The sequence below is a fragment of the Thamnophis elegans genome, chromosome 16 (assembly GCF_009769535.1).
Source record: "Thamnophis elegans isolate rThaEle1 chromosome 16, rThaEle1.pri, whole genome shotgun sequence".
Classification (NCBI taxonomy): domain Eukaryota; kingdom Metazoa; phylum Chordata; class Lepidosauria; order Squamata; family Colubridae; genus Thamnophis; species Thamnophis elegans.
The window spans coordinates 10,767,618-10,781,643 of NC_045556.1; the positions used below are offsets into that span (position 1 = coordinate 10,767,618).

Genomic DNA, 14,026 nt, shown 5'->3' on the forward strand with positions numbered 1-14,026 from the left:
CTTTCTTCCAATTCACAGGTCTTCTATCCCTTAAGCAAAATATTAAAATCAGTTTGTTTTTAACGTACAGTTGTATTGGATCTGGATACTTTTGGAATTAGGCTTTTGTGGTAAGCAGGTTAAATTTCAAAACTTTTTTTTTTGTTTACATTTGCTTTTAGGGACAAATGCTTCTGCATTTGACCAGCTTATTCTTACCCTTGCTTGGGATCGAGTTGACATTGCCAAAAATCATGTTTTTGTTTATGGACAACAGTGGCTGGTAAGTCAAGCCGGGCAATTGGAATAGGGACAATATAAATAAGATTGCTGATAACCAGATCGAGCAGACGTAATGCTGGGCTACCTCATCTCCACAATCCCCTTGGGAAATCAAACGACATTAATTTTTACTTAAGCAGATTCTTAATTTATCAGTTTACAAAAGAGGAATTGTCATTTAAAATAAACTCTTGTTTACATAGTACTCTTATTGTACTCTCACATGAGCCGAAGTGGCGCAGTGGTTAGAGTGCAGTACTGCAGGTTACTTCTGCTGACTGCTGGCTGCAGTTTGGCAGTTTGAGTCTCACCAGGCTCAAGGTTGACTCAGCCTTCCACCCTTCCGAGGTCGGTAAAATGAGGATATGTAAGTTTAAATGCTATTGGGAAAGAAGGAAGGAAGGAAGGAAGGAAGGAAGGAAGGAAGGAAGGAAGGAAGGAAGGAAGCAAGCAAGCAAGCTATAGTGGCGCAGTGGTTAGAGTGCAGTACTGCAGGCTACTTCTGCTGACTGCTGGCTGCAGTTTGGCAGTTCGAGTCTCAGCAGATTCAAGGTTGACTCAGCCTTCCATTCTTCCGAGGTTGGTAAATGAGGATATATATGTTTAAGTGTTAGCAGTTAGTAGTGTTAGCTATTGCTAAGTGTTATTGGGAAGGAAGGAAGGAAGGAAGAAGGAAGGAAGCTGTAGTGGGGCAATGGTTAGAGTGCAGTACTGCAGGCTACTTCTGCTATCTACTGGCTGCAGTTCGGCAGTTCAAATCTCACCAGGCTCGGACCTTCCGTCCTTCCGAGGTGGGTAAAATGAGGACCCAGATTGTTGTAAAACCGTTTAGAGAGGGCTGTAAAGCACTGTGAAGTAGTATATAAGTCTAAGTGCTCTTATTGTATTTGGGCAATGAGGTGTCAAGTTTTGTATTTCTATCTATTGTTCAATTTAAGCATGATCCTCTTACAATTTCATTCAGGTTGGCTCTTTAGAGCAGGCTATGTTGGATGCTCTTGTGATGGACAGAGTTGCCTTTGTGAAACTTCTTATTGAAAATGGAGTAAGCATGCACAAATTTCTGACAATTCCCAGACTGGAAGAACTTTACAACACTGTAAGTTGAAGACCATCCATTGCAAAATCTCCATCTACTGTTTTTAAAATCTCTGTCATGGAGCTAGGTTTACATATTCAGCTAGAAACCAAGCAAAATGTATTGATGGGTTTGAGGGAAATTACAAATTTGCAAAGTGTTTCAGTTTTAGTTTTAAATATTGCAAAAATACAGCTATTTTGCTTGTTAAACCAAAATAAGTAAACAGCCAGCATTTAGTCATTCTTTTCTAATTTGTTGCTTGCCTGAAATTATCTAAAAGTCTTCATTTTTCCCTTTCTTCATCAAGAAACAAGGCCCAACAAATCCAGCATTGTTTCACCTCGTTCGAGATGTCAAACAGGTAAAGATTTCAGTTGCTAAAATGACTTCACATTCCTTAGAACCTCGTAAACCGTATTCACCTCCTCCCTTCTCTCAGTTTAGTATAATTTTGTTTCTGACATGATTGTGGGAGTTGCAGTTCCAAACTATCTGAGGGGCAGGAGGCAGGGGTAGGTGTCAAAAGTTCCAGCAACAGGTTTGCTGCACCGTTGCTGGGTGGGCGTGGCCTACGTAGCCTCCTGCACCACGTTGGGGGGTGCTTTTTGCCCTTCCCAGGCTCTGGAGGCTTCCCTCGAGCCTCCGGGAGAGCGAAAATTACTTCCCCTGGGCTCCGGAGGCTAGAAACAGCTTGTTTCCGGACTTCCAGAACTTCCGGTAGGCCCATTTTTTGCTCTCCCCAGGCTCTGGAGGCTTTTGTCAAGCCTCCGGGAGGGCGAAAACTGCTTCCCCTGGGCTCCGGAGGCCAGGAACAGGCCCATTTCCAGACTTCTGGAACCTCCGGTAGCCCCGTAACACGCAGGCCCTGCATTTACCTTGCATGATTGGAGACTCCTGGGGTGGAGTGGAGGGGCGGGGTGGGCAGAGCCAGCTAGGAGTGGCATTTGGGGGTTTGCCAAACCGACCAGAATCCTAGCTAGAGGATCGCCCGAACCCGTGCGAACCCCCAGCAGCCCATCCCTGGAAGGGAGTTAATCAAGGGTAGGGCGGCTATTTTATTTAGCCGATCCTTTTTTAAAAAAAAAATTAAACGACACCAAAATGTTTTGAACCTCAGTTCTAAATTTCTATTTTTCGTCTATAGGGAAACCTTCCTCCAGGGTACAAACTCACTCTGATTGACGTTGGTCTTGTGATCGAATACTTAATGGGAGGAACCTATCGGTGCACGTACACAAGAAAACGCTTCCGGGTGATCTACAACAGCCTCAGTGGCAGCAACAGGGTATGCGGTGTGTTCTTTTTAATGTGAAAAAAACAAAAATGCGTTTTCCAACACGTAAGTCGAGTTGGCTTCTTGCAAATCAGCCTTTCTCCCTTGTTGGCTCTGCCTGTCCGCTAAAATCTTGTGCCGATACTCCAATTGTAGTCTTTAATCCTAGGCAAACCTGACGCTCTCAGTTAGCCATCTCCATCAGATCTTAGTTGATATGCAGGTACATCAGGGAGGAGGGCCCCCCGTTCAGATAATCAAGGTTAAGTTGTATAAAAGCTCTGCAGGACATTGCAAGCATCCCGGTAGAAACCTAGTAAGCCCATGCAATGCTTTCAGAGCAGAAGTGATTTGTTCAGGGTAAGAGGCCTCCTTCTAGACGTGGCACGACAAAATCACGCTCGACTAAGCCGTGCCCGATTAAACCGCGTCGCTGACGTCATCAACAGGGCGACAACAGCGAGCACGGAGAAAGAAGGGCGCTTTAAATAGCGCTTTGAAAGCAAGCCGATTCAACTTAAGGTAAGGGTTAGGTTTAGGGTTAGGTTAAGGGTTAGGGTTAGGGTTAGGTTAAGGGTTAGGGTTAGGGTTAGGGTTAGGTTTAGGGTTAGGTTAAGGGTTAGGATTAGGTTTAGGGTTAGGTTAAGGGTTAGGTTTAGGGTTAGGTTTAGGATTAGGTTTAGGATTAGGTTTAGGGGGGGTTAAGTTTAGGTTTAGGGGTTAATTTTAGGTTTAGCGTTTACAGCGTGCTTCTGTCTCCGTGCTGTTGTCGCCCTGTTGTTGACGTCAGCTACGCGGTTTCGTCAAGCGCGGTTTAGTCGAACGCGGTTTTGTGGTGGAACCCCTTCTAGATACTCAGATAGGTCCAGAGCATTTCACGTGCATTTTCTAAGGGAACAGAAATATTATTTCTACTGATTATTCCAATAGACTTTTAAGATAGGTGAGTTTTGGCTATTCAAGTAGCCTTTTAAGGTATCCCAGTTTTTCAGACAGAAGCTGGATGAGAGGTCCTCCTTCCCCAGTGTGTTCACAACCAACTCGCAATTAATCTGTGATGTCCGCATTCTCTCACCTCTGTGGTTATATTAGGCCGTATCGCTTATTTAAAATCCACCCGGGTTTTATAATTTTAGGTTTCTATTGTTTCGTACAAGTTTGGCAACATATTGGAATAAGCATCTTTTTCATTTGTTCTTAACCTTTTAAAATATATATGTGTGTGTGTATGTATATGTAGCGGTCCGGGCGAAATGCTTCAGGCAGCACTCCTCAGTTGCGTAAAAGCCACGAACCTTTTGGGAACAGGGTGGATAAGAAAGAAAAAATGCGGCACAATCACTTCATCAAAACTGCACAGCCTTATAAACCAAAGGTAAGCAACAAGCGGGCTGTTCCCTTGGCATGAATATTAGTGCTACATACTGTACATAATACATTCTGCTTCTTGTCAATTGTTCTATTTTTTGTTTCAATATATAAAACAGAGAGCAAAGGAAAAAACACAAAAACAAATCATTAAACCTTGGTAACAGAAATTATTATTCACCCATTTTTCCATTGTTCTATTTTGGGAAAAGGCTCATAAACAGAATGTGAACAAAATATCTCTAATCCAAGATTGTAAATCTGCGGAAGTTCTGTTTCTTTGATCCGGAAGAGTGTTGTACTTCAGTACTAAAGAAATCCATAAGATTTCATAGTGGTAAATTTTAGATTTGGGATATACCATATTTTTCGGACTATAAGACATGAGATGCACCAAGATTTTGAAGAGGCAAAGTAAAAAAAAAAAGTTTTGCACTCTGCAGACCTCCCAGAACCGGCCTGTTTTTTGCAAAAACAGGCCCGTTTTTTGCAAAAACAGGCCCGTTTTTTGCTCATTTGTGTCCTCCCCAGCCCCCAGGAGCACTCTGAAAGCCTCCTAAAGGCTATGCACAGGCATTTTTGCAAAGAAGGCGGAGTTTCGGAAGGCCAAAAATGCTGTATTCAGTGTATAAGACGCATTCAGATTTTCACCCTCTTATTTTGGGGGAAAGGGTGCATCTTATACTCTGAAAAATACGGTGTGTGTGTGTGTGTGTGTGTGTGCGTGCGTGCGCACACGCACACACAGATCCCAAAATTATAATCATCCTTGAATCATCTTATCTAGCATTTTGTGAATATCAAATTAAAACAGGACAAGTCCATATCACTAAAGTTAATGTCCCTTTATATGGTCAACATGTGCTATGTAAAATTTCCTTTTAATTGAGGTTCTCTAGGCTTAGGTAAGGAAGCTATACCGAAGTAGGGATCAAATGTTTTGCAGATATTTTTGCTGCGTTCCAACTACCATTGTTTGTTTAGATGCGTGGGAGCTAGCAAAAGGAAGTTCAGGTTAAAAAAATAGCCATATTATCCCCTCAAATTTTCCTCATTGCATTCTTTGACAGGAAAGATGATTGGGAATGTTGCCCAGTGTTCCTGTATACCCGTCCCTTGTGCTCCCCATTTTCTGGCCATCCCATAATGTAGATACGATCTGCTCTTAAGGGACTGGAAATAATTCCAGAAAGCCAATGCTAATTGTACAGTATTGTTCCTTTTTTCCTCGTTCGAAGTTGTGCCGGATACTATTGAAGGTTTTGCCCTAAAATGCAAAATATTTTTTTGCATTTTTTTTTTTAAATTACGAGTTCTTCAATTATAGGTTCTTGGTTCCCCCCCCCTCCTCTTTTTGAAAGGCTGATACTGCCACAGATGAAGGAAAAAAGAAAAAAAACCAAAGATGACATTGTCGATATTGATGATCCGGAAACCAGGCGCTTTCCGTACCCTCTTAATGAGCTGTTACTTTGGGCGGTGCTAATGAAGAGGCAGAAAATGGCGCTCTTCTTCTGGCAGCATGGCGAAGAGTCCATGGCAAAAGCCTTAGTGGCCTGCAAGCTTTACCGTTCCATGGCCTACGAATCAAAACAAAACGACCTGGTCGACGATACCTCAGAAGAACTAAAAGAATACTCCAGGTGAGCGGTTCAGCTTCTTGCGTATCACGTCATATCTTGTTCGACAAAATTATACTTTGTAAAAGGACAACAGTCCCAGAGTTAGAATCAATGGTCTCTGTTAGGTAAGCTCCCTGTTGGGAGAGCGAGTACGTTCAGTGAAGCGTTGTGAGAGTTGTGTTGGAGAACACACAAACCAGCATACAGAGACACTGCAGTTTAAATAGGCTTTTATTTTCGTGGAAATAGAGGTATCAGAGTCCATCAAACAGTCCAAGTCATATACGCATAAGACAGTCATCAATGTCGTTCAGTTAAGGAATAATCCAAATAACATAGTCCACTAACATATAATCAGTCCAGTAATCAAGGTTTGCTAACAGTTGCAAAACTTACAATAGCTCATGGCACTCAGGTTAAATCAGCCCAGCATCTAACAAACAGAGAGAGAACTAACAGTCGTTCTGGCTCCCTCTTATGGCTGATTGAGGAAAACAGCACCCAATCACATTTTACAGTATGCTTTAAAGAAACAATTACAGCATTGCTACATGATTTATAGATTGCCAACCCAGCGATTAGAATTATATTCCTAACAGTCTCTTTCATTCTACGGCTGGATATTTCCTTTCGATTTCTTCAAAAGGACCAGTTAAATCGCTTGTGTTAGTTTCTCTCATTTCATTGGGTGAGATTTCATTTGTTTTGGGAAATTCAACAACAGTTCCAGGAATGGTGTGAATAAATGAAGCATTTTCCTGAATCAGATACTGGTTCTCCTTAGGAAGAAAAATAACGGGACTTGAGAGTTAAAATAAAAAACTGCTATTATATTTGGGGGGGGGGGGGTGAATCTTCCATTTTGTATCTTTCTATCTCTTAAACGCATAGAACAGTGTTGGATCAAACTTCTTTGGCACCAAGTGCCGAAACAGGAGTGTGCGCATGTGCACGCATGCATGCCAGAAACCAGAAAAGCATGTGTGAGTGCTAGGAGGCTGCTCATCCGGTTTCCGGCACACACATGCACCCTGGACGGCTGCTCTTCTGGTTTCTGATGCGCATGCGCAACCAAAGACCAGCTGGACAGTGTGCACGCACGTGCTAGAAACCAGAAGAGCAGCCACCCAGGGTGCATTCATGAAATCTTCTGGTTTCCAGTGTGTGCATGCACTCTGGCCAGCTGGTCTTCACGCGCATGTGTGCCAGAAGACCAGGTGGCCCGGTGTGCATGGGTGTGCTGGAAAAACTGGAAGAGCAGCCACTCGGTGCACATCTGCAGTTGCTCTTCTGGTTTTCGACACTCCCGCGCACATGAAGAAGACCAGCTGGCCAGCACACAGGAACCTGGAAGAGCAACAAGCAACGGCTCACGTGCTCTGAGAGATGGCTCTGTATGTCACTTCTGGCACGCATGCCATAGGTTTACCATCACGGGTATAGAATTTAAAAACAGGTGCGTTCTGTCACTCTAGGCAAGTCAGGTTGATGATTGGTGCACTTGTTTGTGTACCTGTTGTTCATATGCATCTTCAAATGCATTTTGTCTTTTCTCTCCCTTTTCCTCAGTGAGTTTGGAGAGCTGGCCGTTGAGTTATTAGAGCAATCCTTTCGGCAAGATGAAACAATGGCGATGAAGTTACTCACCTACGAGCTAAAAAACTGGAGTAATGCCACCTGCCTTAAACTAGCCGTGTCTTCACGCCTCCGTCCTTTTGTAGCACACACTTGCACCCAGATGTTACTATCGGATATGTGGATGGGAAGGCTGAACATGAGGAAAAATTCATGGTACAAGGTAGGCGCCATTCGGGGTTTGTTTTCAGCAGATGCCTTGAGTGTTATTGCAATTGCATTATACAAAAATAATAACTGCAAGCGTGTAGTTCTATAGTCTCTGTCACTGTCATCTTTATTTAGGGATGTGTAAAAATCAAAGCTGGAGGTGGTGTTGAAATGCACAGTAATTTTTCTTTTGACACTGTATTATCTTTTTTGAAAAAGGTACAGATCTATAGAAGGCCGAATCCAGGCAAGTAGCCCTTAAGTAGAGATGGATCTCTAGTTCATCATGAGAACTAATCTACTACTAAAAAAACTTAGTGGTGACCCATTAACAGACTCAACCCCCATGTAAAACTGAACTGTAATTAAGCTTCCTACAGGTAGTAAAGTAAAATGCGATGTAGAAAGTCTTCATATTTATGCTTCATTTTAGTAGCATGAGCTGAGCAAATGAGAGCTTCCTCACAATTCAGACAAAGCCTCAGGGTACGAATGGGGTAAGTTTTCAGAATGGTACAAGACAAGTAAGCCATATAGACTAGATTAACACCAGGAACCTCCATTTCTGTCCAGATAACCAGGCTGAAAATTTACCCCACTGTGTTCGAATGAAAGAAGACACTTCTATTTAAAAAAAAAACCCAAAGCCTTTCAGTCCTTTTACAGAAAATTCCTGAAGTCTCCTTTTTAAAATAGAGTGTGTGATTACCGTATTTTGGGGGGTATAAGACACACTCCCACCTCCCCTAAAAGAGGGTGAAAATTTGGGTGCGTCTTATATACCAAATGTATCCAAACATGCGAAGCACAGAGGAGGCGGTGGTCTGTGGCAATCCCTGCAGCTTGGAACAGCTGATTGGGGGAATTCAGAGAGGCTTATCCACCCGCCTATCAGCTACTCATGTTGAATCAGGCTGCAATAATGTGATGAAGTTGACCTGGCTGTTTGCTATTTGTTGCAAGGATGTGTCAGAGTTTGCAGCAGCAATCGCATTCAGAAAGCACACACAAGTAACTGATTCAGCAGGATTCAATAACTTCTCTTTATATATAGTATAACACATGAAGTAAATATACAATACCAAAAGCAGCTTTTCCAACATGGTAGTTCAGCAGAGGAGAGAAGTTTCACTTTCAGTTTTAGTTTCAGATATCAGCACAGCATGCAGCTTTAGTACAGAAGAAGCCACGCCCAGGCTCCTCGCTATCTCCTTCCTTGTTGCTCACACAGCAATAGCAATAGCAATAGCAGTTAGACTTATATACCGCTTCATAGGGCTTTCAGCCCTCTCTCAGCGGTTTACAGAGTCAGCATATCGCCCCCACAGTCTGGGTCCTCATTTCACCCACCTTGGAAGGGTGGAAGGCTGAGTCAACCTTGAGCCGGTGAGATTAGAACCGCTGAACTGCAGATAACAGTCAGCTGAAGTGGCCTGCAGTACTGCACCCCAACCACTGCGCCACCTCGGCTCCCACTGCGCCACATCAGTGCAAACAGCCCTCAACTCTCTCACACGCTGACAGGATGCTAGCCAGATGAATGCCATGGATGCTGGTAGGCAGAAGCAGAATTCCCCCCCCCCCCCTCTTTATTTTCCTCTCCAAAATCTAAGGTGCTCCGGAGCGTCTTCTACTCCGAAAAATACGGTAGTCTTCTCTTGGGTTTGTGGCCCCTTGCTTGCTTTGCTCTTCAGCAAAGAACCCTTTGAAGTGGCCTCATGCTTCATTTCTCCAAAGATACGGAAAAGAAAAGAAGTTTTACAAAGATTGAGTCAGTTAAACTTGGCTGCGGAAATCAAAATACAATATGGGGGGGGGGGGGTAGGGGGAAGATACGACGAAGGATGGGAATTTGTACAAACCTATTTAGTTGGATGATATTTTAGATAGGGTTAGTTTTTTCCCCCTCTTGGGGAAACTGGGTATATTTGTAAGCTGCTCAATGTAAACATTCTTCTACATCGTTTACTTGCTACCTGACAGATTTTGCTGGAATAAGGGTGGGGAGAGAAAGCAGGAATCTGTGTGCTGGGTGGTGTTTTTGTTTTTTTGTTTTACTTTCTCTTGTTTTGTTTCTAAGCACTCTCGCATGGAAATAATCCTTTAAATTGTCCGATGTTAACATTTCACAGGTAATCCTGAGCATCCTTCTCCCCCCTACTATATTAATGCTGGAATACAAAACCAAGGCCGAAATGTCTCACATTCCTCAGTCCCAGGATGCACATCAAATGACGATGGAAGACAGTGAAAACAATTTTCAGAACATAGCAGAAGAAATACCAATGGTAAGTTCCAAGGACCCAGTTATGCTTGCCCCTGTTAAAGCCAGTCAAACAAATTAGACGCTTCCTTTTTTTGCACTCATGCCAGAAGCACCAAGGCCCAGTTTGAAAGGGTTAGATGTCACTGGGGGGACCCAGTTGGGGGCTTCTTGCTGGAATGGAATAGAATAGAGTAGAATAGAATAGAATAGAATAGAATAGAATAGAATTGAATAGAATAAAGAGAGTTGGAAAGGATCTTGAAGGTCTTCTAGTCAACCCCCTGCTTAGGCAGGAAATCCTATACCATTTCAGACAAATGGCTGTCCAATCTCTTCTTAAAAAACTTCCAGTATTGGAGCATTCACAGCCTCTGGAGGCAAGTTGTTTTGATTAATTGTTCTCGCTGTCAGGAAATTCCTCCTTAGTTCCAAGTTGCTTCTCCCCTTGATTAGTTTCCACCCATTGCTTCTTGTTCTACCCTCAGGTGCCTTGGAGAATAGCTTGACTCCCTCTTCTTTGTGGCAGCCCCTGCAATATCGGAAGACTGCTATCATGTCTCCCCTAGTCCTTCTTTTCATTAAACTAGACATACCCAGTTCCTGCAACCGTTCTTCATATGTTTTAGCCTCCAGTCCCCTAATCATCTTTGTTGCTCTTCTCTGCACTTCTTTCAGAGTCTCAATATCTTTTTTACATTGTGGATGCAAAAGTGGATGCAATATTCCAAGTGTGGCCTTACCAAAGCATTACAAAGGGGTATTAACACATCATGTGATCTTGATTCTATCCCTCTGTTTTTATGCAGCCTAGAACTGTTGGCTTTTTTGGCAGCTGCAGCACACTGCTGGCTCACATTTAAATGATAGGAGCTTCAAGTGATGGATAATAGCTCAACCCCGCCCTACTGCAGCCCTCGGGTCTCAAATATGGCTTGCTAACATCCTGCCCAGTATTCCAACTGCTCAAGCCACCATGCTCCTAGGAACATGCTATAGACCAGGATCGAACACTCATTTATTTAGCTTAGTATTGCTGACACTGAACAAAGCAGTTGTCAGGAGCTTCCGTAGATCTTTCTTCAGTCGTGTTTATACATCCTGAGAGCTGAATTGGGACTTTTGTTCCAGGAGAGAATTGTATTGCCACTCGATCACTGACTTTGACTATGTCTATCCCATCAGGTACTCTTAACTACAAAAATACGGCGCTTACCAAGTGTAGGTCAATTAACCATGTTGCTTTAATCTTAGGAAGTCTTCAAAGAAGTCCAGGTCTTGGATCATTCTGACGTAAAGCATGACATGGAGAGCATGATAAAACCGAAGAGGCTTCCCATTACACGAAAGTTTTACGCTTTTTATCACGCACCAATAGTGAAATTCTGGTTCAACACGGTGAGTTGGTTTTAGTTGTGGTAAAGAATTACTCTTCCCCCTCCGGGAATCTTTTTTGTTTTTTTTTAACCTATCCAGATGGATATTTAACACTTGTCTTGTCTTTTGTTAGTTGGCCTATATAGGATTCCTGATGCTTTATACCTTTGTGGTTCTGGTGAAAATGGAAGAATTGCCTTCGGTTCAGGAATGGATTGTCATTGCTTACATTTTCACACTGGCGGTTGAGAAAATCCGCGAGGTATGTCTGCCTTAACATTGTTCCACTGAAGGGGGTTTCAAATGCTTCATCAAAAAAAAAAAAAAACCCAATAACAGTGGACTGAATTTGTTGTACAAAGAAGATATGCACAAGTTGTACTTTGCCAGTCCACCATAAATGGTTCAAAGTGGGATAGTCAATCTGGCCCTGTGCATAATGTTTGCGTTAGAGTGTGTGAAGCTAAAAAGCATAAGGGCTTTTAAGCGGCTTTTTTTCAAGGTTCTCGTCATACAATTTGGAGAGCACCTGCGTGATTTAACAGGCATATTGTTTATATGCACAAGTTTGGATACAGACGTTCCAAACATCTTAGAGGTCCAGAAATTACCAAGCCTGGTGCCAGTTCCACCATAATTTTTTTCCTCCTCTCCCCTTTATATTGTAAGGTTTGCCTGACCAGATCTTAAGATGCAAATAATGTATCTTTTATTCATAGCTGATCCCCTTAAAACTATATTTGTGCAATCCAGAGCCTAGTATAGATGCTCGTACTTCTGGTGTCATCTTCCTTTTCTTTAAATACCATGCCTCTGTGTTTTTTCCTGTTGGCTATTGGCACGGTTTCATCTAACGTGTGTGTTCTGACCCAGGCTTCCCCAAAAAGCCTGAGGCAGAGTCCTGGTCCCAACAAAACCCCTTTTATTAAACAAATGTGAATTCCTCTCATTCACATTCAGCAAAGGCATGGTAAAAAGTCTTTCAAAGGTAAATTTATGACCACAGACCTTATCTAGCTTGGAAAGCTGCCATGTAGATATTTTCCAAACACAGTGCTGTGCAAAGAAAGACTTCGGAGATTCACGGACAGATCTTCACACTCCTGAAATGAACGAATGAATGAATGGTTTCCTGCAAAAGCCCACTCCCCTTTCTCTCCTCTTTTATTTCCTATGGGAGGGGCCATTCACCGTTCACCTGTGGCTTTACTCCCAAGTCGACCCTGATTTCTTAGTTGTTCTTGTCTTCTGGCAGCTCTGTGCGTACACACACTGGCTCCTGGGAACAGGCTCCTGCTGTTCCTCTGCCTCACTGTTGTCTAGCTCCAAAGGCAGCTGAGAACTCCCAGATGGCCTTGGCCCCAAGTCTGCCTCCGATGCAGAGCCCTCGTCTGAGCCTTCTCCATCCTCCAAGATTGGCCCATGATCCTCCCCAACTTCCTCACTGTCCGACTCTGCTGCCAGCCCCACTGACGGGCCACAGCAATGTGTGCCAACAGTAACCAGAGCAAATACAAGCAAATGTGCCTTTTAATAGTGTTTCTCGATTTTTTCACTCATGGGCCCCTTCTGGCCTTGTTTTTCTCCATTGCCCTCTTGAAATATCCTAAACTTCCTAGGGGGCAGTTTTCTATTGTGGTTAACGTGCTTCCCTAAAGACCAGGAAATGATGAGTCACTTTCTCTTAACTCAGCCCTCCTTACAGGGTTGTTTTGTGGGGAAAGTTGGAGGCAGAATTACTACCGGTATGGTCATTGAGCTGGCCAAATATATAGTGAGCTGCAGTGACGCAGAATACTGTATTGCGGGCTAACTCTGCCCACAGACTGGCGTTCAATCCTAATGGAGCTCAACCTTCCATCCTTCAGAGGTCAGTAAAATGAGGACCCAGATTGCTGGGGCCAATATGTTCCCAGAGAATGCTGTAAAACACTATTGGGTGGTATACAAGTTTAAAAGCTATTGCCAGGAGTGGGCTGCTACGGGGTTCACCCAGGTTCGGGAGAACCCGTAGCTAATATTATGGCCGGTTCGGAAACCTCCAAATCCCACCCCTGGATGGCCCCACCCACTCTGCCCCTCCCCTCCTGGGAGTTTCCACGCAGCCCATTTTGGATGTGACGTAAGTGCAGGGCCCGCACAGAGGCTCAGGGAGGGGGGGGGGAAAGGGCCTCCCGGAACGGCCCGTTTCCGGCCTCCAGAGCCCGGGGGAGGCAGTTTTCGTCCTCCCAGAGGCTCAAGGAAAGCCTCCGGAGCCCAGGGAAGACAAAAATGCGCCCCCCCAAATCCCGCTGTGGTTCAGGAGGCCGACTAGGCCATGCCCACCATGTCCATGCCCACCCAGCAACCGGGTAGAGAATCCATTGCTGAAATTTTTGAAGCCCACCCCTGGCTATTGCTATATAAAACTGGAAACCACTGCCTTATAACCCTGGTTTGTAAAGCCACTGCCATGATTGTTGGTCTCTAGTTTCTGACATTCAACAGATTGCTGTGGGTTCATGTTAACAGCCACCTAATCAGGCCGTTAATGTCCTTGATATGAACCAAAATTGATCATACCCGATTTTCTTGTTATTTTTAATACAGATCTTTATGTCAGAAGCTGGAAAGATTAGCCAGAAGGTTAAAGTGTGGTTCAATGATTACTTCAACATCAGTGACACAATAGCCATTATCACTTTCTTCATTGGTTTTGTACTAAGATTTGGAGCAAAAGGGAACTTCCATGAAAATACTTACAGAGAAAATTATGTTTTCGTTGCTGGAAGACTCATTTACTGCCTGAATATAATATTTTGGTATGTGAGACTGTTGGATTTTCTGGCTGTAAATCAACATGCTGGACCCTACGTCATGATGATTGGGAAAATGGTAAGATTAAACAAATATATCTCGTGGTTGAATTTTTAATGCAAATAAATTTCTTTTTACTTTACTTTCAGTAAATTAAGATAGATAGTCTTTATTTAGCACTTAATTCTCAGCATGGGAGG

At 43.4% G+C, this 14,026-nt stretch overlaps 1 protein-coding gene across 1 annotated transcript in view; it reads left to right on the top strand.

Annotated features, from left to right (window-relative positions):
- TRPM7 (transient receptor potential cation channel subfamily M member 7) overlaps nt 1-14,026 on the top strand; it is a 70,471-nt gene that overhangs the window by 34,956 nt on the left and 21,489 nt on the right. Inside the window, 12 exon segments of the mRNA XM_032232637.1 lie at nt 162-262; nt 1,226-1,360; nt 1,650-1,703; nt 2,487-2,627; nt 3,856-3,990; nt 5,345-5,374; nt 5,376-5,626; nt 7,175-7,403; nt 9,523-9,678; nt 10,908-11,051; nt 11,164-11,292; nt 13,620-13,904. Coding sequence (XP_032088528.1) covers nt 162-262; nt 1,226-1,360; nt 1,650-1,703; nt 2,487-2,627; nt 3,856-3,990; nt 5,345-5,374; nt 5,376-5,626; nt 7,175-7,403; nt 9,523-9,678; nt 10,908-11,051; nt 11,164-11,292; nt 13,620-13,904 — 1,790 coding nt within the window.